The sequence below is a fragment of the Notamacropus eugenii genome, chromosome 2 (genome assembly GCF_028372415.1).
Source record: "Notamacropus eugenii isolate mMacEug1 chromosome 2, mMacEug1.pri_v2, whole genome shotgun sequence".
Classification (NCBI taxonomy): domain Eukaryota; kingdom Metazoa; phylum Chordata; class Mammalia; order Diprotodontia; family Macropodidae; genus Notamacropus; species Notamacropus eugenii.
The window spans coordinates 58,714,579-58,739,870 of record NC_092873.1 but is presented as its reverse complement, the minus strand read 5'-3'; the positions used below and the strand labels follow the sequence as shown (position 1 = coordinate 58,739,870).

General features: G+C 48.7%; 1 protein-coding gene across 10 annotated transcripts in view; it reads left to right on the top strand.

Moving 5' to 3' along the window:
* Window positions 1-25,292, top strand: part of ARMC9 (armadillo repeat containing 9) — a 144,291-nt gene that overhangs the window by 5,503 nt on the left and 113,496 nt on the right. For all 10 annotated transcript variants that reach the window (XR_011973262.1, XR_011973261.1, XR_011973260.1 and 7 more), the window contains exons 3-7: window positions 1,396-1,521; window positions 2,894-3,064; window positions 5,204-5,359; window positions 10,160-10,252; window positions 11,695-11,719. Coding sequence is in view for 6 of the 10 variants with exons in the window: in XM_072637440.1 (XP_072493541.1) it covers window positions 1,396-1,521; window positions 2,894-3,064; window positions 5,204-5,359; window positions 10,160-10,252; window positions 11,695-11,719 (571 nt within the window). In the remaining 4 variants the exon portion in view is untranslated. The remainder of the gene's footprint in view (window positions 1-1,395; window positions 1,522-2,893; window positions 3,065-5,203; window positions 5,360-10,159; window positions 10,253-11,694; window positions 11,720-25,292) is intronic.

The window sequence follows — 25,292 nt, the reverse complement described above, 5'->3', positions numbered from 1 at the left end:
ACCTCCCCTGGTCTCCTCACCTCTTCCAGGTCTCCTCACCTCCATCTCCTCACCTCCTCCAGGTCTCCTCACCTCCGTCTCCTCACCTCCCCTGGTCTCCTCACCTCCTCCAGGTCCCCTCACTTCCCCAGGTCTCCTCACCTCCTCCAGGTCTCCTCACCTCCGTCTCCTCACCTTCCCTGGTCTCCTCACCTCCCCTGGTCTCCTCACCTCTGTCTCCTCACCTTCCCTGGTCTCCTCACCTCCCCTGGTCTCCTCACCTCCCCTGGTCTCTTCACCTCCTCCAGGTCTCCTCACCTCCGTCTCCTCACCTCCCCTGGTCTCCTCACCTCCCCTGGTCTCCTCGCCTCTGTCTCCTTACCTCCCCTAGTCTCCTCACTTTCCCCAGGCTCCTCACCCTCCCCGGGCTCCAGGCCTTCCTGGGGTTCAGTGCCTTCCCTGGTCACCTCACCTCCCCTAGTCTCCTCACTTTCCCCAGGCTCCTCACCTCCCCCAGGCTCCTCACCTCCCCAGGCCTCCTCACCTCCCCTGGTCTCCTCACCTCCTCCAGGTCTCCTCACCTCCGTCTCCTCACCTCCCCTGGTCTCCTCACCTCCTCCAGGTCTCCTCACCTTCCCTGGTCTCCTCACCTCCCTCTCCTCACCTCCTCCAGGTCTCCTCACCTCCCCTGGTCTCCTCACCTCCGTCTCCTCACCTCCCTTAGTCTCCTCACTTTCCCCAGGCTCCTCACCCTCCCCAGGCTCCAGGCCTTCCTGGGGTTCAGTGCCTTCCCTGGTCACCTCACCTCCCCTAGTCTCCTCACTTTCCCCAGGCTCCTCACCTCCCCTAGTCTCCTCACTTTCCCCAGGCTCCTCACCTCCCCTGGTCTCCTCACCTCCGTCTCCTCACCTCCTCCAGGTCTCCTCACCTCCGTCTCCTCACCTCCCCTGGTCTCCTCACCTCCCCTGGTCTCCTCACCTCCTCCAGGTCTCCTCACCTCCGTCTCCTCACCTCCCTTGGTCTCCTCACCTCCTCCAGGTCTCCTCACCTCCCCTGGTCTCCTCACCTCCCCAGGTCTCCTCACCTCCCCTGGTCTCCTCACCTCCCCTGGTCTCCTCACCTCCTCCAAGTCTCCTCACCTCCCCAGCCCTCCTCACCTCCTCCAGGTCTCCTCACCTCCGTCTCCTCACCTCCCCTGGTGTCCTCACCTCCGTCTCCTCACCTCCTCCAAGTCTCCTCACCTCCCCCAAGTCTCCTCACCTCCCCAGGTCTCCTCACCTCCTCCAGGTCTCCTCATCCTCCCCAGGCTCCAGGCCTTCCTTCTGGCTGTGTCTCTGGGCTGCCTTCTGTGCTCCCAGGCCAGGCAGGCCCTCTGCTGTGGCTGGCGTTAAAGCCACAAATTTTTCTTTTTATCAGTATTTAGACTTTGCCGAATTTGAAGACACAGTGAAAACATTTTTAAAGGAGTGCAGAAGTAAAGGGAAACCATTGTGCAAAACCCCGTCTGGCTCTCTGAGAGACTCGAAAACGCTGATTATCCAGGTAAGGTCTTTCTCACCTCCTGTCGAGCAGACGTTCAGGATGCCCCTGACACCTTGAAGGTGCTGAGCTCCTGGGTGAGTGTCTGGCGGGGGGGCTGAAAGTGTTTAAAACACTGGCTCCATGCCATTTCGTTTCCATCCATTTGCATTCTGCCAGAAGACCCATAGTATTTATGGGGAAAAAGAGCCAAAAGCTTGCCTGCCACCCTGCAGCCAGCCCAGTGCGCTGCAGTCTCCCCCTCAACCAAGAGACTTCAGGGACAGTGTACAAAACTCCCTCCACTGTGTGGATCTGGGCAAGTCACTTGACCCTCTAGGGCCTCAGCATCCTTATCTGTGCAATGGGGAGGACAGCTTTAGTACTTAACCCTCAAAAAAGCCCTTTGTCTTCTGCCAAGCGTTAAAAGGACTATTTTATTCCTAAGTTGAAAGGAGTGAATGAAAAAAAAGTAGGGGACTGTGGTTCCTGGAGGAGTAGGGTGTGGCACCCAGGGCCGGTGGTCACTGCAGGAGTTGGGGCACCTGCTTCAGGGGATGCCAGTTTATTTATTCCTTCTTCTGTTGGATGGGGTTGGTTGGGTCAGTTGTTGAGAGCAGTGGGCCATGCTTTCTTCGTGTTTGGTGCCCCAAAAGCAAGAGGGTGGTCGGAGAGAGATGCTTCTTGTCACTGCAGCTGGCAGTGGGCACAGGGGCTGCTGCCAGGCCTACCCAGCACCCAGTCAGCCCTCTCAAACCTTTGCCAGCCTCCCGGGGAGCCCTGCTTATGGTCTGGGCATGCTCTTAGTCCTAGGAGGCGACTGATGAGAAAAGAATTGACCAGGGCCACCCCTCCCTCGGTGTGAGCAAGGCGAGGGGCAGCCCCTCCTGCCATGAAAGTGGAAGTATCTCCCTGGGCAGCTTCAGCCTCTGCTCCCTTCCTGCCAGTTCCCTAAGGGTCAGGCTTTTTAGGTGCCAAAGCAGCCTAATTTGCTCTAGGTTTTTTCCTTCTTTCACCGGCTGGTGCCTCTTCGTGGCACAGGTGATGGGTACTCTCAAAGGTTGGGCCAGAGAGTCTTTGATTTATCTCTGGGGCTGGCAATTCACTTTCAGTTATCCTGGTACCATCTTAGCCAGAATCACAGGATTTCAGCTTCGTGCCAGTCCAGGCTGATAAAGGCCATGTGCTAAGTCATGTAGGAGTTCTGCTTTTCCTGGCTGGAAGATGGAGGACTTGAACTCATGGCATCCCAGAGTTAGGAGAATTTCCCTCACTTACCTATGTTCTTCTGGCACAGGCCCTGCGGTACCGGGGGTGTCTTAGGATGACAAGTATTTTGAGCTATGGCTTCTGTGCCAACGAAGTTTTAAAAATCGATTTGTCTTCTTCCCCACAGAAAGATCTACTTACTGCATTTGATAATGGGGACCAGAAAGGCTTCTTCACCTCATGGGAGGAGCACATCCCAACCTCTGTCCGAGAAGGAGAGACTCTCGCACAGAAGCTGGAATTCTATCTCCACATTCACTTCGCCATCTTTCCACTGAAATGTGCCCCTGGCAAACCGGTAGGTCTGGGCATCGGCCTGGGGCCCATTCCAGTTTCCTACTGGGTCAGGGTACTGTTCACCCTTTTTCTCAGAAGGGGGAGCAATGTTACTGGCCATTTTTTTCTGTCTTCGAGATTTATAAAAAGGCTGTAAAGGGCCTTTCCATCCCCTTGGATGAGATTAAATATTAGCAGCAGTGATTTCTAGAATCAAAGGTACAGTTTTATCTTAAATTAGTTTATTTTTAAAAGATTGGCATAATAAAGAATTAATTTGATAGATCCCTTCAGTACAGTCCAGGGTTTTGGCAGTTCTATCTCAAGGGGCAGATATAGGTAGGCTTTCAGGCAGGGGATGAGAGGTGATTGCTCTGGAATTGAAGGTGAGGAGGGGCAGTGGTTTGCAACCCTCATCCCTCCCCACCCCACCCTGCTTTGGGAAGTGGGCCCATGAGGAGTCCCCATCTGGGTGGAAAACAGGCTCATGTCCCCCACCCCATTCTCTTCTTGTTATGGAGCTGGCTCTGGGCTGGGTGGGGAGCAGAGAAGGTGCTTCAGGGCCTGTTACTGTTTGGACCATGATTAAGCTTAGGGTTTGACTGGACAGCCTTGTGTTCAAGTCTTGCCTTGGACAAATACTATGTGTCCTTGGGTAGTTAGCATCTTCTCTCCACTCCAGGCTACTGTAGAAGGCCAGAAGGTGCATTGGCAGAAGCCACCTTAGGTGGAAGCGGCTTGAGTACTGGCAGGCCCATAACTTGGTTCACCCCAGAGAGTTAATTCATCATGGATGGGCGTGGCTGAGCCCTGCCGAAGCAACCCCTGAAATCCAAAGGGTTCAGATGGGCAGAGACTGGCAGGAGGCAGAGATTCAGGCCAAGTCTTTACAGGGTTTGGAAATGGCAGGTAGTACAGGAGAGTCAGTCAGTCATATAAGCATTTATAAGCACCTACTGTGGGTCCTAGGCTCTATGCTAAGTGCTGGCATATAAAGAAAGGGAAAAGACAGTCTTGCCCTCAGGGTGCTTCCAGTCTAAGTGGGGAGACAGCACAAAGGCAGCTTTGCACAAATAAGATATATGCAGGACTAGTTAGAGGTCATCAACAGAGGGATGGATCCTGAAGAGGGCAGAATTCAAGGCCAAGAGCCAAGTCCACCAAGAAACGCCAGAGCCTCAGAACCAGAGCCACGGACATGCCTCTGTTCTCTGCCCTTCCCAGGACAGCTCAGCGTCCTCCACCTCTACTTCTAGTGATTGGTTGTTCTGCTGAGAAACACAGCATCCTCTCCTGCAGGGCTTTCCTCTGTTGCTGGGTGGGTGTCGTACTGGGTGGGGTTTTAGGGTGGGGTCACTGAGCCAGACTAGCTGTGTGACCAGGAGCCAGAGAGGTATTGGTCTATACTTGAAAAAGGAATTTTCTCCACTCAATTGACATCCTAGGTCTGGACAAAAAATAATACCAGATTCCATTAATTTCCTGGAATTTATTAAACCATCCTCCAACTTTTGGACAAAGGGTTGTTTCCAAATTTTCTATTACAAATAGAGATGTTGTGAATACTTTTTGTACTTCTGGGTCTTTTTTCCCCCTTTTTATGAATTTTTTGGGATAGAATCTTAGCAATAAAGCTTCATAATTTTTTAATCACTCCATATTATTTCCAAAATGTTTACGCCAAGGTATAGACACACCAACATTGTGCTGGGAAGGATGGGATTGATTGAAAGGGATCACCTTGTTTATCAAAGGATGTTTCAGACACACACTCTCACATATTCTCCCATACATGCTTACACATACATTGACACACACACCTACCTTCATGTGTACATTCACACACTCACATATCCTCACACATGTATACTCACACATACATTCACACAAATCTCACAACCCTCACACATACATTCACACCCACACACAAACATACATACTCACATACATTCATACATATATTCACGTACACACCCTCACATACATGCTCACACACACATTCATACAAACATTCACGCACACACACACACACACATACGCACACACCCTCAAGGAAGGCACCACTGCCAAGTGACTTTTAAGACAGCCAAGAGCCAAGAGCTGACCCACTAGATGAGTGCTTGTGATGACCCAGAGGGGAACATCTTCTCTTATTCCACAGGACAAAGCAGAATTTGATGAAAGGATTTCTTACTTCAAAGCCTACCTGGAGACCAAAGGCGCAGCGCTGAGCCAAACCACAGAGTTTCTTCCATTTTATGCCCTTCCTTTTGTCCCCAACCCTATGGTGCATCCTTCCTTTAAGGAGCTCTTCCAGGTAAGAGCCACCCTTTGCCTGCCATTGTGGTTTTAATCTGAAAGCTGGTGGGTTTGAGGTAAAAGCTGGAAAATGTAAAATGTCATCACATTAGATTAAAGAAGAAAGAGCCAGATAATGTGTTAGAGTGACTGGCCAATTTGGGAAGCTTCATCACTATATTCACTGGGAATAAGGCTTTGCACTGGATGACAGTCCCAGGACTGTACCACAACAGTGATGAGCATCATTGTGGGCTGCAGGTCCGTTTTTTATTACAGTTTTATTGCAATTCTCTGTTGCCTTGTGTTGGCTTTCTTCATTGACTGCTACTATATTTCAGACTATTTGCCTGTGGCTAAGTTAATGTTAATATTTCCTTGGAGTGGGGTTTTTGTTGTAGCTTTATTATATGTAACATGATTTATCTAAGAAAATGGGTCTCTGAGCCACTCCCTTAGGAGGCCCTGCTAATGCTAATCCTGGGATCCCTCTCAATTTAAACAATTACTGTTTTATTCTGAACTTAAAACATCAAAAAGAGAAAGCATTTCTATAAACACAACAGAAAACAAAAAGAACTCTGTAGGAAGCCGTGGATCTCTATTTCTATTTTTTAAAAAAAGTACATAACAAAAAGTCCCTCTTTAAATAGTAGTAATTTCAAAAACTGCCCTTTTCTCTGCTTCCTTTTGAATTTCCTTCTGTTATTTTCTGTGCATATGAAAAAGCCATGTCAGTGATTCGCTAAACTCTCCTCTTCTCCCCCCTCTGCCCACCATTAACCCAGAAAAAGAAACAAGTAAAACAGATCCCCAGAGTGGCCATGACCATCCCTGTCTATCAGGAGGTAGGGAATGTCCTTCCTCCTGGGTCCTTTGGAGACATGGGGAGTCATCACATTGGTTAGAGCCCTTGAGGCTTCACGGTTATTTGTCTTTCAGTGATACCGTTCTTGTTATAAATTGTTCTCCTGGTTGTGCTCCCTTCTCTCTGTGTCAATGAATACTACCTAGAACTCACTGAAATCACTTATTTTCATATCCCATTACCTTTATATGTCACAGCTTGTTCGGCCATTCCCTGGTGGCCCATGAGACAGTCTAGGGCATCCTGCTTTGAGTCTACTTGCCAGTTCTTTTTAACGTTGTTCTTTTCATGAGATGCGCTCAAAAGTCTGTTATGCCATTACGGATCCATTTTCCCCCCTTAAGGTTATGCTCAGGTTTGTGGTATCTTGATTGTAAGCCTATATTTTTGCCTTTTGAAATAATGTATTCCAAGATCTCCTCTCATTGATAGGAGAAGCTGCCAGGGTCTTGTGTGATCCTGACTATAATTCCTTGGTACTTGAACTTCTCCCCTCTGAAGGTTTTTTATTTGATGTGGGGGCTCTGAATTTAGCTATGACACTCCTGACTTTTCCCTTTGGAGTTTCTTTCAGGAGGCAATCAGTGTATTGTGTCTTCACTTTCCCCTCTGGTCTTTATAGATTTGGACAGTTTTCACTTATGATTTCTGGAAATGTAATGTCCCAGCTTTTTTTTTAAGCATTATTTTCAGAAAGTGCAGTGATTGTTTTAATTATCTCTTTACTGTGTTTTCTAGGTCATTTGTTTTTGATGCCATATATCTTAATGTTTTCTCCTATTTTTCCAATCTTTTGACGGAAATACATATAATATATAATGTTTCTTGCTTGTCTCACAGAGTCATTGATTTTGCTTGATCTGTTACAGCTTTCCTGACATTCTGCTTCTTTTAAAAAAAATAACATCTTTCCCTAATTACATGTAAAGACAATTTTTAGTAGTCAGTTTTTTTAAATTTTGAGTTCCACATTATCTCCCTTACTCCCTCCCTCCGTTCTCCCCCATCATGTAAAATATTTCCATATTAGTCACATTATGAAAGAAAAAAACAGACCATAAGAAAAAAAATCCAGAAAGTAAAAATGCTTTGATATGCATTCAGACTGCAGCATCATGAGTCCTCTGGGATTGCCTTGGATCAATGTATTGCTGAGAAGAGCTAAGCCATTTACAGTTGTTCCAGAATGGAGCTTGGGATCATAATAAAACACTGTTTACGTGTCCCTAAAAACAATCTGGCTCCTTCTCATTCCTGAGTCATTCCTGAGCTGGGTTTGTTGTTCATTCACATGACTCTCATGGCCTGTATCCATGGGATGTCCACCCAGCTGCATGCCATAGTCTGGGCAATGGGAATTCTGTGCGTACTACTCTTGAGTGACTGGACCCCACGCGAGAGGCTCTGCTGTGTCTCTGGGATCATGTGGTCAGCACCCTGGACAGCACGGAGGACTTCCCTGTCTATAAGGAAAACCTCTTCCCTTTAGACTTTGCACTTGGCCTGTCTCCTCCGTGTTCTAGAGCACCTCCTCCTTCCAGATCCAATGTTTTTGTTATCGACAAACAGCAAGCACTGTGGAACCTTATCTCTGCATCCTTTAGTCCTTTGTATGACTGTAAAGGTGTGGCTGTTGTCTCCTAATCACGTAGGTTCTCATAAAGATTTTGTAGAAAATAAGGGTTACTGATATTCTCTTGGCCACTTTTTTTTTTTTTGGCAATACAGTCCAAGATTTTTCCAAGTCTTTGGTGTTTTCCTGAAGGTTGGTACTCTCCAAACTTTCTCCCTTCCAGCACTGACTGGTCTATGCTGGGGTCATGTTGTTCTCTTTTTGTCTCCTCCCACCCTCCTGGTGCGGCATGTGGTTACTGGGGCCTCAGGGGCCAAATGTGGTGGCTCTGCCGTCACTACTGACAGAAATGACAGTCCATCACCGGCTGCCTTTGCAGGTCTTTTCCTTTTTCATCTCTCATCCTCGCTCTAGTTTTATCCTTGTCTGGGTTCTTCCAAGCTCTCCACAAACTTAGTTTTACTTCTGCTGCTTTATGAAGTGATGTTGCTCACAATCTTTTGCCATCTTCCTCCACGTTTGACTGCCACATCACTCTCTTTGGCAAGGAGATGAATATTTGCTGGCTAAATCTGTGCTATCAGCAGAGAATTATAATGGACATGATTAAACAAGGACCTGTGCTAGGTAGTTGTCCCAAATGGTAACTAGCAAAAGAACCGTCTACCAGGCACCTCCCAGCCGCTGCCTGGGTTTTTAAGCTGCTTCTTGTGAGCTCTCACAGCAGTCCAATACTGGGAACCTTTTCCTATAGAATAAAGCATAGCAACCACAAAAAACCCTGAGAAAATGGAGCATTCTGTCCCCCAGTGCCACAAAGTTGCTAATATTTGTTTAACAGAAGAGTAAAAGTGACCCCTAGTCATCCATCTTTGAAAAAGTCAGAAAGTTCACCCACAGCACTGCCATATTGATTGGGACTCAGATTGGCCTAGTTGGAGGCCGGGATGCTTGGCCAGGAAAGTGGCAGCGGGAATGATTCCATAGAGAGAAACCAGGTTGTTTTTTGAAGAATTCCCTTGTATTCAATTTAACAAGCATTGATTAAATACAGAACGGTATATGAGGGGTGTGTGTGTGCATTGGGTCAGGCGATCTCAGGTCATGACTTCTCCCTCACTTCCCCTCCCTTAAGCTCTTGGAGCCTTGATTTACTTACATCTGTTAAATGGTCTGATGATATCAGAGTTCTGAACCTAAGGCTAGTGAACTTAGAGCACTTTAGTAACTTTCAGTATAGCTGGTTTCCTTTGTAATCTTTGGTGTTTTATTTTCCACAATTAAAGCCAGGATTCTGAGAAGTGCCCTGGGCTTCCCCAGACTCGCCAGGAAGGGCCAGTCCTTTCAGAGCCCTTTCAGCTCTGGCTTCCATTAATCCACAGCCTGGGACTCCTCGACTGTATCCAAGCTTTCCCTCCTAGTGCCTAGACAAGTGTTCTAGGCATAGTAGGTACTAGTACAGTTGTTGAATGGCAAGGGAGAAGGGTGACATAATCCCTGCCTTCCTGGAGATTACCGTCCAGTCTAGGCCTAAGACAAGGCAGCTGGCGCTGTGGGTAGAGAACTGGCCTTGGAGCCTAGAAGACCCAGGTCCAAGTATTGTCTGGTAACATGTTAGCTCTTGCTGTGACGCAGCTTGTCCATCCCTGCACTGATGAAATCACGCTTCTCTCCACCATGGGGCCATGTCATGCCTGGACAATGGTGATCCTTGGTGGTATGGGAAGGTGGCGTGTGAGATGGATGATACTTAGTGGCAGGAGCTCTACTTTTTGGTGAGGTGGTTGGAAGGAAAAATGTGAACTAGGAAGACTGAGTTGGGAGGCCCCAGTAGGGTGGAGATGTGCCACCGTCCTGTGTGAAGCCCCTCGCCAGGCGCCGGATGCCGGCAGCTACCAAGTGGCAACAGCTCTCGCTCCTTTCCTGTGCAAACTGGGGGCCAAGGAGAGAAGTCTTTCTTTAGGAAGTCTGATCATAATGAAGCTGCCCACATAGTTCCTGTTCCTTCTTAGTGCTGCTTTGATGATGGCAGCCAGGCCCCATGTGTTCCTAAAATGTTCTTGCCATTTCCGCCCAACAAGATGACTTGATGTACGTGGTTTTAAATTACACAAAATATTCAAATAATGTACCAGGATTCCTCTTTCCCTATCTGTTTATGAAACTGCTATGACAATTTATTTCCCTTCCAAGTATTTATAGGTCTGTATAAATGAATGAGCCAAACTCTCTGGAAACTGGCCGTGCCAAGCATCCTGCATTTGCTCCCTCCAGGTTGTCTGGGGGCCCCTTTCGCCCAGATGGCAGGTCAGCTAGATGCTGCTGTACATATTTGGTGAACACATCCTCACATGGGTATGGTTTTGTTTGCCTTCTAGGATTCTTGGACTCCAGAGTTAAAGATGAGGTTGGAAACGTTCCTGTCATCAACTCTCAAAGCCAATAATGCTCCGAGGCTTTTTACTCTCTATGTATCCTTCTGACCCAAACGTGGAGACCTAAAACAGACGGGCATTCTTAGACTCTGGGCCCCTAATCTGAGCTATGACATTGTCCATCTCATTTTTAGAAGGGTGAATGAAACCTTTGCCTCCTGCAGAAAGGAGTCAGTCTTCATGAAGCAGCAGGCCTTAAAGCTCGGGCTTCAGACATTAGGCCAGAGATTGGATTCAGACTCTTTTTAATCGAAAATTCTTTTTGATCCCAACACTTAGCTTTTACACTTTTAATCCAGGTAGGACAGAGACAGCCTTAGTCTTAAATAGAAAAAACCTTTGGGGCTCGCTCTATCTCCTGTAAAACTGTGGGTTGAGTTAATTAACTAGGGCTTCCTTCATTGGCTATGGTCATGTGTCAGATGTTATTATCTCCCTTCTGTGTGCCTTCTTTCTTTACCAAAAAGCCAGGGCCTGATTGCAGAAGGAGAACTTGCCTTCCTCAGGGGTCTGCAGTGTTCTTTGTGCGTCTCTCTTACAGAGGCCATGTGCTCTGGCAGAATACCGGATTTGGGGTCAGGCTGGGAACCAACACTCACTGGGTCCATAGGGCACTTTACTTCTCAGAGACTCAGTTTCCCCAAATGCTGCCCTATTGACCCCGTGGGGTTGGGGTAGGGATAGGGAGCATTTTGTATGTGAATCTTAACATGCTAATTAAAGATAAACGTCTGTCGTATTATTGCGACTTGATTGTAACTGTGCCTTTCCCAGGATTCCTCAGAGTAGGAGCCTAAAGGCTTCCTTTAGTAGTTATCCTGTGTGATTGATATTATTTGTTGGCAAATAGCTGTCAGCTCTCCCCTAGCCCAAAGGTTAGACCATGCTGGCCAACTGGCTCATTCTTTGTGGCGCCAAAGGGCCCCCCCATGAAGCTTTTCTTCCAGGGGGCTTCAGTCAGCTAGCAGGTGGTAAAGGAGGCCCTCCTCCTTTGGGGTCCTACAGACTCTGCCTAAAACAGGGATGTGTAAAGCAATTATTGGAACCCTGTTTCTCTAAGAGAACTCATTGATAATAAAAAATAGATTCTTTTTTGGTTTGAAAATTAACTAGGTTTTGACCCCTGCAGGCAATGACTGAGGAGTTGGTAACTGTCAGGCAAAGTGCCTGAGGGTTGGCTTAAGTATTATGTGACCCTGCTGAGATTCTGTCTTATGGGAGGGTGCCCAGGGACATCCCCTTTTGCACTGTGGAAAGAGGGAGGTGTTGGAGTGGGGAGAGGACTTGGGTTCAAATGTGGCTCTTCTGCTTATTAGCTGTGTATGCTTGGGCAAGTCACATGACCTTGGCAGGCCTTTCATGTCTTCCTCTGTAAGAAGAGGGGATTGGCCTTGCTGTTCTCGGAAGGTGCTTCTCTCCCAAGATCTAGGATCCCCTCACCCCTGGGATGCTTTTCCTGAACTTTTCTCATCTCACAGAAGGAGCATGGGCAGAGCAGCAAAGGTAAGCTATCACTCTGCTCTGTGTGTGTGTGTGTGTGTGTGTGTGTGTGTGTGTGTGTGTGTGTGTGAAGAATGAACATGATAAATGATGGTGAGGCTGGCTTATATAACTCATGGAACAGGTTGGATATGTGGATTGTAAAGCATTTGGAACGTATAAATCAACATGTACATATGATTTACTGGTCCCATTTTCCTTAAGGAACCAATCCTTTTTGTTCCCAGAGGCACAGCTTCCATTCAGATAAATGGGAATTCCACATGCATAAGAAAAGGCAAACTGTTATTTCTAATCTAATCACCAAGAGCCAGTTTTCATGTAGACGTGAAAGTCAGTTCACGGAGATACATTCTGCCAAGCCTAGAGGCCTGTATTGGGCTACCCGAGTCTTTCTTACCTCACCTCCCGAGGTCTTCGGCTGGCCACGCCGGATGCACATATGAGAGAAAGGACGTTCCAGAGTCAAACAGGGGTTGAGCTTTATTACAGGGTTTCGGTTACAAGTGCAGGGGCTCTTCTTTCTTAGGACGAAGAGGGGGAGATTTCCTAAGAAGGCTAAGCTTAAGGGAATGGAAGTAGAAGTACAAGCGGGGGAGAGAGGGGGAGGGGAGAGGGGAAAGAAAAGAAGCGGAGCCCTACTTTTCTCTTTGGCTCCACACGTGCTAAGAGCTTTCTGGCTTCCTCAATCCTACTTAATCTTCAGCCACACAGTTTGCATCTCAATACCATGCTGTTAGGTAACTAGGTGTGCTCCAATCCGGGACGACCTCGAGGGCAGGGAGACTCCACCCATCAGGTATCTCCGGGGGAGAGGCGGAAATACCCGAGCTAGCCGAGCTAGCTCGGTCTGACCTTCTCGAACCCCCGCTGTTCATGGAGGGCCTCGTAAGACTCTAAGATTTAGAAGTCCCACTTTTACCTGCCCGAGACTGTCCACACGGAATTGAGCTTCCAGTCCCAACATATCCCCTTCTTTGTTATGCGCGGAGCGCACCTGGCTCTAGAGCAAACAGTGGCTGGAGGCTGAGTGGATTAGGAAGGCCTTTAGCATATGAGTACCTTACAACAAGACTTCATTCACACAGAAATCTGCAGCTAGCACAACTGACAAAGGGAGGCATCAAATAAAACAAAGATGAAACTAAATGGCTGAGTTACAACAGAGGAAGTGCAATCAACTAAAATCCCAAAGCATATTTTAAGAGAAGCAGCTGGTGTAGGCGCCTTACACGTCACCACTCCCTTAATCTTGCAAATGGATCTATACAGGTGGAAAATTGGTCACCTCCTCCCCACCCAAGTGTCCTGGGTTTGTGATATCAAAGTCCTCATTCAGCTGGCGAAAAAAGGATGCCTAGATGGGAAGCTGTCAGCAGCAGTGTCTGCGGTTGTGATGAGGGCTGCTTCCTCTCTGGGCAGCAAGGTTAAAGCTGTCAGCAGCAGGCTCAGGTGGTGTATGATCCTTCTCCGGGGTCTCTGGGCTCTCCGGGGTCTCCGCCTCCTGCGTCTCCGTCGTCTCCGACCTCGGTTCCCACCTACGGATCCTTCTAATGGGAATCCACGCATCACCTTTTCCTGTGGAGACACAAACATACCCTGGACCCCATATTAGTATCTTATACGGACCTTTCCATTTCCCTGAGGCCATATCCTTTACCATGGCCCATGTGTCTTTATATCCAGCCTGGGTATTACTTTCCTTGCGGGGTTGTCTTGGAAAAGTCACAAAATGTCTCATAGCTGGAGTAGTATGTGAGTTTCTTGAGATATGCAAAAAATTGTGTGTATACACAGCTGTATCAAGCTCTGATTGTGTTAGGCGACCTTTTCCCCTTCTTTGTTTAGCGAGGATCGCCTTCAAGGTGAGATTGGCCCTTTCCACTATGGCCTGGCCTTGTGGATTGTAGGGGATTCCTGTAACATGTCGAATCCCTAGATCGCGGAGGAAGTGTGTAAGGGTTTGAGAAGTATAGGCAGGGCCGTTATCTGTCTTTATTTCTAAGGGTAAGCCTGAAACAGAAAAACAGTGCCAAAGATGTTGAATTACTTTAGCACTTGATTCACCTGGCTGTAAAGTCACCATAAGGAATCCGGACCATGTGTCAACTGTCACATGTATGCACTGGCCCTTAAGATGGGTGACATCCATTTGCCAAATTTCATTGGGTGCCAAGCCACGAGGATTGACACCCTGGTCTAGAGATGGGTGGAATGGGATACATTGGAGACAGCTCTTAACAATTTTTCTGGCCTGTTCCTGAGTTATCCCATATAATTTGCAGAGGGCTTCTGTGGCTAGGTGGAACCTATCATGAGCCTTTTGGGCCCTTTCTTGTGGTTCCACAGTGTGCCCTACCAGGTATAGTGAATTGTCTGCTATTTGATTTCCTTCAAAAATTGGTCCTGTGCCATTTGTATGTGAGCGCACATGTAAAACATAAAAAGGGTGTGTTCTGTTATTAATGGTGGTCAATAGCCGCTCACACTGTGAAAAAATATTGGACCGATAATCTACAATAGAGTCCTCAATCCGTGAAATTAATAAAGATGCATACTGACTATCAGTGATAATATTAATGGGTATGTCACTATATATTTGGAGAGCTTGGATTATAGCTTCCAATTCGTTCTGTTGAGTAGAGGTGTAGGGTGTGTTAACTATATATATCTCTTGGGAGGCCGAATTATAAATAGATGCCTTGTGATGTTTCGTGGCATCTGTAAAAATGTTAGGCCCTTCTACTGGGTTTGGTGAGTACCTTTTCACTGGTGCTGGGGCCCACTGTAATAATTCTTTGAATAGAAAAGTCGAATTTGGTTTCATCTGGGCCCAGTGGAGTATAGTGGCCCAAGAAACATGATTCTGAGCTAACTCTTCTACATCCTTAGTGGTGAGTGTAGCATAAAGAATTGGCTGTTTTTGGTATATGTGGGTGGCTCTTCTTACTGCCTCTAGTGCTAACCGTCCTAGAAATTCCCACTTGTTTAGTAAACTGCTTCCTGTTTTACTTAAATATACCCACTCTAGGGGCTTCTCTTTTTGATGTATGACGGCATAGGGAGGTGTGGTGGAGATAATAGATACCTCCAGATCTCCTCCTGGATCCCACCGAAATGTGGTGGACTCTAAAAATTGTTTTTTTATTGCCTCTATGGCCTTGGCTGCTTCAGGAGTCAATGTTCGTGGGGAATTTAAAGCAGAGTCTCCTGTCAATAGTGAATATAAAGGTTGCATGAGAGGTAAAGGTATAGGCACCTTTGATCTTATCCATTGGATAGCTCCTACTAGTTTCTGAGCATCATTGAGTGTTTGGATCTTTATATCCCATTTTGGGGGTTCCGGCCGAATGATGGTGCCCTGTATCTGATATCCCAAATATTTGTAATTGGGTCCTCTCTGTATCTTTTCAGGAGCAATAACTAATCCTAGTCCTAAAAGGTTCCTTTCTACTGCTTGGAAACACTTCTCCAGTTCCTTGAGCTGAGGTGCAGCTATAAGGATGTCATCCATATAATGGATGATTTTGCATTGGTATTGCTGTCTGGGGCTTTCTAAGGCTTGATTAACATACCACTGGCAGATGGTGGGGCTGCAACTCATACCTTGGGGCAATACCTTCCACTGATACCTCTTTGCAGGTCCTTCGTTATTGGGGTGAGGTATTGTAAAAGCAAACCGAGGACAATCTACTTTGTTTAAAGGAATGGAAAAAAAACAATCCTGAATATCAATGATTATAAGTGACCAACCCTCCGGGATGGCATTAGGAGAAGGGAGACCTGGTTGCAGGGCTCCCATAGGCATGAGAGACTGATTTACCTTCCTTAGATCTGTAAGGAACCTGAATTTCCCGGATTTTTTCTTTATAACAAACACAGGAGCATTCCAGGGTGACTTTGATGGTTCTATATTTCCTTTTTCTAATTGCTCCTTAACCAATAGTTGTAGTGCCTGGAGTTTTTCTGGGGTCAGGGACCATTGCTCCACCCAAATCGGGGTGTCTGACTTCCAATTCAAGGGTGGGGACTCCAGTGCAACTGCAATGGCCCTTACTAAAAATTTGATAGCTTCATCCCGAGGCGGCTCATAATGTCCCTGCCCCAGATGTTAAAACTAAGTCCTGGAATCACCAACGGCCATACGGTCCCTTGGCGATCCTCTGCCTCCCACTTTACTGGGTGCATTGTCTCTAAGGTATTTTGGCACCCTCCTATTCCCCACACTGGTCTCTGGCTTTCTTTAAGCTTCCAGTGCCGGGGTACTGAGCGACCGCTAAGGCAGGTCCTATCCGCTCCAGTATCAAGGAGGCCAGTCATGGGAATTCCATTAAGCCAGATCGTACACTCAGGTCTATTCTGTCCTATTTCCTTTAGTAACTGGATTTGAACTGAGTGCTTTAAAGGAAGGGCAATAGCTATGGGAAGCTGATTGTCTATATGAGCTGGCTCGGCTACCACATTGGAGCATGGAAGTGCTGTGGTGCCGGTGGGATAAACTCCTGTATATATAACTACGGGTGCATGAGAGGGGTTCTGTAATATGAGGGATTCCTCCTGTATGGGGTCTCTCAGGGGAATCATGGCAAACTGATGAGCTGCAAGCTGGCACTTCTCTAAGCTGTAAAGGTGTTGCTTTCCTTCCTCTGGCCCCATAATCTCCTGTATTCTCCCTCCAAGGGGCCATCCCGATTCTCTGCCAAAGGGTACACTTTCGGGGCCCTCGAGGGGCCCCTCACCCCGTTTCCCGACTTCCTACATTGTTTAGCTAAGTGACCTGGCTTTCCACATGAAAAACAAGGGTCCTGGCCCCTCCCTGTACTTATTTCTTTCCTACACTCTTTCTTAAGGTGTCCCGGTTTTCCGCAGTTAAAACATTTTTTCTCCAAAGAGATATTACTTAAGGCGGCAGCCAGGTACTTCCCTTGCACCTGTGCCAAGTAGACCTGACTTCCTACCCTTTCACATCTCTGTATCATCTCTTCAACAGATGCATTCTTTGGCAGTCCCAGCATTGCCTTTTTGCAGTCATGATTACAATTCTGCCGCAGCAATGTCCTCAACACTATCTCTGTCCCTTGGTTTTCCTCTCCCATATCTCGACCTACTGCCTCCTGCAGCCTGGCCACAAAATTAGTAAATGGCTCATTGTTTCCTTGCGTAATCCTAGTCATGGGAAACTCTCTCTCTTTCTTAGAGGCTATAACCTTCCAGGCGGCAATAGCCATTCCGGCAATCAAAACATAATCGGAGGCTGAGTACTGTAATTGATTTCCTGTAGCCTCAAACTGCCCTGTTCCTGTAAATTGCTGATAAGCCTGGGGGGCCTGAGCCCCTAGCCCACCGGTAGTGCTCTTTACCCTCTGAGAAAATTCTGATACCCAAATCACATTCTGCCCAGGGGTAAGGCAGGCTCTAGCTAAGCTCTTCCAGTCATTAGGAGTCAGAACGAACTGACCGCTGAGAGTTTCAAGCATGGCTATAACAAAGGGTGAATTAGGGCCATGCTTGGTACAAGCCTCTTTAAGAGTCGCCACTCTCTTCCACTCTATGGGTATGTGGCTCCTCCGAACCCCACCGGGGACACTGGGGTCCGCTATTTCTAACACAGGAAATGTCCCTACATCTTCTCCATTCTCTATAGCCTTTCTTATTCCTTTTTCCAAACTGGACTGTGGCCCTGAACTGTCTGACCAATGGAGCAGGTTATAAGGAGGCGCGGAGGGAAGGCACGGCGTATTCTCCCCTGCCTCGCCTTTCCCATCCTCTAGATGGAGCTCCGAATCTATTTTTTCTTTATGCTCCTTAACTTTCCGCTTAACTTTCTGCTTGCCTGGGTCCTCCCCTCCCCTCTCTCCGCTTCCACTCTTATTCCAATCCCGCCCTGGCCTCTCCGGCCCTTCCAGCAGGCTTTTAATTACACCGAATATCAGGAAATCTAAATCCTCCAGCTCCCCAGGGTATTGTTGCTCGTAAGCAGTCATTTGCTCTCCGACCGCTCCCCATTTTTCTCTTGATATTCCTGCCTGCTTGAGCCAAGGAGAAACTTTCCAAATCCTTTCACAAAATTCTCGGAGGTCATCTAACTCTATTGTGACCCCCGCCTTCCTGCATTCCCTGTGAAGTGTCTCAGCCCAGACCTCCTGTTCCTCTGGCTTTATTACTGGCAATAGATTCCCCATCTCCGCCCTTTTCCCAGGGGTTTGGGAAGCTTCTCTCCCCTTTCTCTCCTTCCGAATCTAGGATTCGGGACTCGCTTCTTTCACAGCCCCTTCCGGGTGTACCCCAAAAGCACCCAGGATTATCTACGCTCCCAATCCCTGTTGGGACGCCAACTGCCAAGCCTAGAGGCCTGTATTGGGCTACCCGAGTCTTTCTTACCTCACCTCCCGAGGTCTTCGGCTGGCCACGCCGGATGCACATATGAGAGAAAGGACGTTCCAGAGTCAAACAGGGGTTGAGCTTTATTACAGGGTTTCGGTTACAAGTGCAGGGGCTCTTCTTTCTTAGGACGAAGAGGGGGAGATTTCCTAAGAAGGCTAAGCTTAAGGGAATGGAAGTAGAAGTACAAGCGGGGGAGAGAGGGGGAGGGGAGAGGGGAAAGAAAAGAAGCGGAGCCCTACTTTTCTCTTTGGCTCCACACGTGCTAAGAGCTTTCTGGCTTCCTCAATCCTACTTAATCTTCAGCCACACAGTTTGCATCTCAATACCATGCTGTTAGGTAACTAGGTGTGCTCCAATCCGGGACGACCTCGAGGGCAGGGAGACTCCACCCATCAGGTATCTCCGGGGGAGAGGCGGAAATACCCGAGCTAGCCGAGCTAGCTCGGTCTGACCTTCTCGAACCCCCGCTGTTCATGGAGGGCCTCGTAAGACTCTAAGATTTAGAAGTCCCACTTTTACCTGCCCGAGACTGTCCACACGGAATTGAGCTTCCAGTCCCAACAACATTCAGTTTTGTTTGGCATTCATAGAGGTGGAAGGGATCCCTGGGGTCCAAATCCCGAACTCCCCAGACGTGGATGCTGACACCCAGAGAGGCCAAGGCCACTGCAATAGTGAGCAGCCGTAGTGGGGGCTGGGCCCGGGGCCGCCATCTCCAAATGCAGAGCTCTTTTTATGAGTTCCAAGCTCTTGGTTCTCAGCCACTGTAAGGTCATGGGAGATGGTTGGAGTTGTTGGCTCATCCATCCATCTGTCTGTTCGTTAAATGTTTATCAAGCATCTGCTAGCAACATCTTCCTGTGCAAGGCCCAATAAAGTATAATGCATGGTGTCTGTGCTCAGAGAGCTGGTAATTTTGCGGGGCTGAGGGTAGGGAAGGAGGAGAGGCAGGAAGCCTTCACACATCTCACTGAACTCAGCCGTCACAAGATGGAGCCCAGAGGGTCTGTGAGATCCTGGTGCCAGAATAAGGACTCCTGCTCTGTTGCTCTGCCACTTACCCTGCAGCAGGGAGGGGGCTCTTCTGCCTCCATGGGGAAACATGGATTTAGGGCACAACCTGGATGGTGACTTGGTCAGTCAAGATCCTGTTTCAGCGACTTTCCGGAAAGTCTGCTCTGTGGTCATCATGATGATCTTCGGAGGAATCGTGGCAGGTTGCTAGCATTTTGTACCAAACTGAATAATAGCCCCAGTTTGGAAGTTCTTTCAGTTATTATTCCCTTTGGGAACTTGCAGCTGACCTTTGTGAGGCCGTAGGGGCAAACCCCGACATTCTGGTGGCCAGGAGAGTTGCTGCATTAACAAGATACCCTCCACTGTTCCCAGCTTTGAGTGGGGTTTGTCTTTTGAAAGTGAGATGAATAAAGACCCCCCTTGCCTCTGTCCCCCAGTACTATGGTTTAGGCAAGGCCCCAAATCCTTTTTAAAAGAAAATTTGGCCCTTTTAAACTGGAATTTCTAATCCAGGCTAGGAGGGTTGACATTTTTCAAAGAAGGTCAGGATTAAGAATTCATTTTTTGCCTCTCAAGGATTTGGCAAATAAAGTGTCTTTTCTTTTTGCAACCATGGGCACAAGTAGGCACCACAGAGGACTGATAATGGCCTAGAGCCCAGGTGGGTGTACAAGAAGATGTCCTGTAGCCATTGCCCCACCTTTAGGGAGTCAAGAAGAAGCCTATACTGCCTGGCCTTACGAGAGCCAGCAATGGGAAGGCTGTTGTTTGTGTGTCTTGGATCCAACCCATGTATGCTTGGTAGGGAGAGTCAGGGGATGGTTAGTATGGGAGAAGGAATGGAGGGGGTGCCAAGAGGAGACTGTTGAGTATAGGAGACACCCCCAGGGTTTGGTCCTAGGTCTCTTGCCATCTTTGTGGTATGAAGATGTTTCTGGAGGCCGTGTGGGTCCACCGTTGTGTTTTGTGCTGAGGTCCAGCCTCACACTGCCTATCTGAGCAGTGCCAGGCAGTCTTTCTCCCCACAGCCTATCCCTGGAGAAGGGTGGCCAAGCCTGGACCTGAGGCAGATGTGCTGCCCAGAGCTTTCCTCCAGGCTGTGGAATTGCTTGTCTTCATTGAGGTACAGGCTGTAACTGGTGTGGCTGTGTGTCATCTCCCTGGTGGCAGATTGGGTGTCCCAGGGCCCCGTTCCCTCCTTACATTGGCTTTTCCCCAGTTTGGTGAGTAAGTGATATGGCCATAGGCCATAGGCTCTGGATCTTTCCTCGGATAAGGCCAGTGAGGATCCTGAGAGTAGATGAGAGAGAAACTATTGTGCCCTAGGCCAGCAGGCCTGGGAAACCAAGGGGGCATCTCACAGCTGAAAGGCTAATCCCAGGACTGGCATGGACTGTCCAGGTCAACGCCAGAGGCGCAATTTTGATGCATGCCTGCCAACAGCCATCAGCATGTCCCCAGGACCCACTGCCCCCCATGCTGGTCATCCTCAGCCCCTCACTCTCATTCATTGCACGTCCTGTGGCCTCTGCATCCTGTCTCTTCTTCATTCACTAGCCCAGACCAGATCTTCATCATCTCTCACCTAGACTGCAGCAGCAGCCTCCTGACTGGGCTCCCTGTTTTGAATCCCAACCCCCTCCAGCCCACAGGCCACTCAGCTGCCAAAGCATTATTCAGAAAATATCAGTTTGACCACGTCCCTCCCCTGTTTAATAAACTCCAGGAACTCCTTAGTCTATGCTCTGGCATCAACCAGAAACTCCCCTTTACATTGTTACCCAGCCTAGCTTGCCAGGCTTCTTACCTGTGCGCACGCACACACACACACCTCTGTCTCTATGATCTCTGTCACTGCTGGTCCCTGCAGAGCTCTGCTCCAGCACCACCTTCTCCACGTAATCCCTCCTGGTTCCCCAGCTCTCCCACCCCACCTCTGTGGTCCCCTTGTCTCTCTCCTAGGCACTGCTTCTTGGCCTGTCTCCTTGACCATACAGACCGTTTCACTTGGATTTTTGTTCCCAGTGCTTATCAGAAGGCCTGCTATGTCGTAGAGCATGAAGGAAGGTTGGGTCAGTCTGTGATCAAGCATTTAAATGCTTCTTGTGTGCATGCCCCATTGAGTGTCCTGGGGGTTACTAGGACCAGGACTGATTGTCTCCAGCTTGGTGGCAGAGGTTGTGCCTCAGCCTTAGGCCCCCAGTTTTCATTCTAAAAAATAGCCCTGGGGCTGAGGCAGTAGAGTGGGAGGCTAGTGGACACCTTCCAGTTATTTTGCTAGAATTCTTCCCAGGTCACCATCTCTGGGCTTCCCAGTGAATCTGTTGAGGAGATGCAACCTGCCAGGTGTAAGGTTCTGTAACAGAGCAGCCCATGATGGGGAGAGCAGTTCCCCCTTCATGCCACCAAACGTACCTTGATGTCCTGCTCCCAGGGAAGGAGCGTGGCTAAGTCATGTCTCCTGCAGTGCTGAGAGGGGAAAGTGTCCTTCTGTAAGGCCCTTGCCTGGGGCCTGAGCCTTTGGATTGTTTTCCTCTTCAGGCCCCCAGGGCTTTCCCTTCCGTGGTCTGTACTTCAGTGCCTGTTGATTTGTTTTGATTCTAATTGAACTGCCAGGAGCTCTGGGACACCAACTCCCTGGGTCTGCCCCGAGGCCATCACTTTAGCAGAGGCTAAACCCATTGACCTTGAGGGTCTGAAGGAGATGGACCATGGGACAGGCAGGGTCAATCTTCTAGGTTCAAGAGTGGAGAATGAATGGGGACCCTTGCTACCATAGATCCTGGAGCATCAAGCAGGTCCCTAGCCTGGGTGGAATTCCATGACTGAGTAAGAGTAGCTTTACTTATTCCCATCCTATTAAATGTTCCAGACTGAGGGAGTAGTCTGGGGAAGGACTAAAGGGGCCTTGTCCCTGGAGGTGGGATTTGAGGTTCTTCCATTGCTGGAGGGGTGTATGGGCAAGGGAGCAGACATCTGCTTCCTGGGCTCAGTCACACCAATGGCTGGGGCTAAGCCCTCCAAACCTGATCCTCTGGTGCAGCAGGGCTAGGTGCCATGCCCTGACTTAGGGCACCAAAGGAATTGCTTGGGTCGATCATGCTGGTCAGTGTGCTGCTCTGCTAGCTAGTCCTGCATGGGTCAGGCTCAGGTCCCAGGATTCCTGTTATCCAGTAGAAAGCTGTCAAAAATACAAGAGACAAGGCTATGGTGTCTAGCTACTCACTATGGGACCATCTGAGGCCCTGTGAGCTCCCTCATTTTAGCATGTTGGGTTTGACCAGTCAGGGAGAGTTGCTGTCTCTGGAGCCCTCTGCTGGGGAATGGCAATATTGTTGGACATAGGACTGGCCATGGACAGTGGTTAGGGAGGTGCCTGCCCTGGGGGATGTGTGTATGGGGGTGAAGCAGAGGGGGAGGATGAAGACTGACACTTGTCTGGGGCAGAGGAATGCTGCACCTCGAGGGATTCTACAAAAATTGGGGGCGATGCTGTGAAGCCGATGCTGCCTCTGATGGGCCTGGCCAATGGCCAGCTGTCACTGATGCCTCCTACAGCCATAGGTGGGCCCGGCTAGGCCGCCTGGCTAGACAGAAAAGCGCGGACTGCAACATGCCCTCCTTCTGCCCTCATACTCTGAGATACTCCTTGTAACTGAAACAGAAAAAGGTATTTTATATAAAGAAAATAATAGTACAGTCTGTTTTCTGTTTTTAAGGGTGGGGGTTTTTTTGTTTGCTTTTTAGTATGATTATTATTTGGTCTGCACTTGTATTTTCATTGTCCTCCCAGTGTGGAGATTCCCTCTGAGACATATAACTGTAACTGTCTCCAACTTCTAGACCTAGAGATTTGCCCCTGGTCCCCTGCCAGAAGGGCTCAGAAGCAGAGTGGGAACCTGGGACTTCCTGAATGAGACCCTTCATGATGCCAGGCAGCCTCACTTAGTGAGATGTCACGTTGCTGTTTCTTTTCAAAATTATAGACTGTGAGGAAGGCCCCCAAAGTCTTACAGGCCCAGATCTCCTAGTGTGGGGCGGGGAACAGTGTGTATTCAGTTATGGGGCCTCTAGAAGATGGTAAATCAAAAGCCTCTAAACACTCAGACAACCATCTTAGAGCTTTCAGATGAAACACTTTCTACATAGCTTCTAGCTTTGTCAAGTCAGCAAGCATGTATTAAGTCCTTACTGTGTGCTGAGAGCTGAGATACAGCTCCAAGACCTCAAGGAACTTACTCTCCAGTGGGGGAAGGCTCCATACACAAGAGAGCTGGAGAGGTGGGGAGAGGTCTGAGGGTGGGAGAAGAGGGCCACAGGGTGGGGGATTAGGTCAGAGAACCATGGATCCCCCAATCTTTTGTCTTGGCCTGGTCTCTAAATTGGAAACCAGATTGAGGTAAAATATGAAAATAGTTGAAATCTGGGCTTCTTTCCAGACTTCCTGTGCTGCAGAAAATACCCTCCCTCAGAGGGCAAAAATGCCATGTATTTTAATGCAAAATGAACTGCTTTTCAGGGCTTCCCATTGGCCCTGCTCTTGGGCCAGTGCCAGATCTCTGAGTGGCTAATAGCTTGCTAACAATGCCAGGTATGCATGGCATGGCTTTCAGTTACATCGAAAGGCCTTGTTATAAACAGTTCCCAAGCAGTTTCTGATGGATGACTCTCAGGGGCCTCTTGGAAGGAACATTGTGACACTAAGACCTTGCCCTTCTGGGAGGGGGTGGGGGAGCGATCATCCTCTTGTTTCCTGTACGTGTAACTGTAGCTTTCCTAGCATTTCCTCAGCTATCAGACATGGCTCACTTAGCGGCTGCTGCCCTCAGCCACTTGGCCAGTTTCAGCTTCAAGGCCATGTTGCAGGAATTCCTCTTACCCCACACAAGCTTGTATCTTACAGTTTGTCTCTCAAGGGGAATCATTCCCTGCCCACCCTGTCCTGCCCTGCCCCTGTTTTTCTACCTCTGGGCTCATTCCTCATTAGAGCAGAATCTTCTGTTTGGCCACTAGGAATTGGATAATAGTACCTGAATGGCTCCAATTAACTTGGACTTGCCAGCCTAGGAACCCTCCTGTCAGGCACAAGACAAGCTTAGGAAGCTCACAAAACATAATCCTGCCCTCGGCTCTCTTCCGTGCTTCACCCTCTTCCTCCTGGCAATGGCAAGGCTCTGTGGCGAAGGATCCCACAATGGAAGCTCAGGCCCCCGTGGTGTGGTGGGCTCCTCCCAGCTAGAGAACACTAGCCAACAGCTCATGCAAGCAAGAGAGTAGGGTTGTGGGCCCTGCCCATGACCCAGGATCCCTCCAGGTATGGGTGAAGGGGCCTTCAAAAGCAAGAGAGCTGAGGCCCCGAGAGATTTCACTTGCCCTCAGCATGGCGGAACCTGAGTCCCACTCTGATTTCTGATCAGAATCAGAAATTGATTTATTGAGTAAGTACAAGCAGGTGTTTGGAGAGCATGTTGGTCCCACCAGACCCAAGTATCCCAGTCTAAGGCAAGATCTCTGATTCCTGTTGTGTGTCTCAGTGACAAAGGAACCTGATCATGACGACAGGACATTATGAAAGGCTTTGTGAGACCTGGCTGCTGTCCTCCTGCCTTTATCACTCAGACCAAGCCTGCCAAGTCTTGTGGCTAAGGTCTGGTTAATCTATCTGTGTGGCTGGCCCTTCTCTTGTTGATACATCCAAAGGGAGACCTGGGCAGGACCTCTGGTCAGCGCCAGACACAAGCTGCAGACTAGCTGGAGGCCAGGTGTCATCCCACCTCTCTGGTTCCTGGCCACCCATGGCCATCCAGCTGGTGTGTATCAGCAGAACGTGAAGCTCAGTCTTTTAGATACTGAGGCAGGCCTCCTATTTACTATGTCATACTAGCTCTTAAAATACTTAAAAGAAAGCATATGTGTTATTTTCAGGGAATAGGGCAAAGGGGAAACCTGTGTCTCCTGTAGGCAAACATTTGTTAAGCACCTATTAGGTCTGCCTGCTGGGAATGAAGGGCAGTGGGTATCCTCAGGGAGCTTCTGTTCTTCTAGGCCTCTTGGCCCAGGAAGCAGGGGCAGCCAGAAGCCACAAAGCCCCCTCCTGGGGCTTGCGGAGGCTGTGACAATGGGATGGCTCTGTGGGTGGGCACCTTAGCCTTCTGCTGCTGTTCAGAGCTAATGA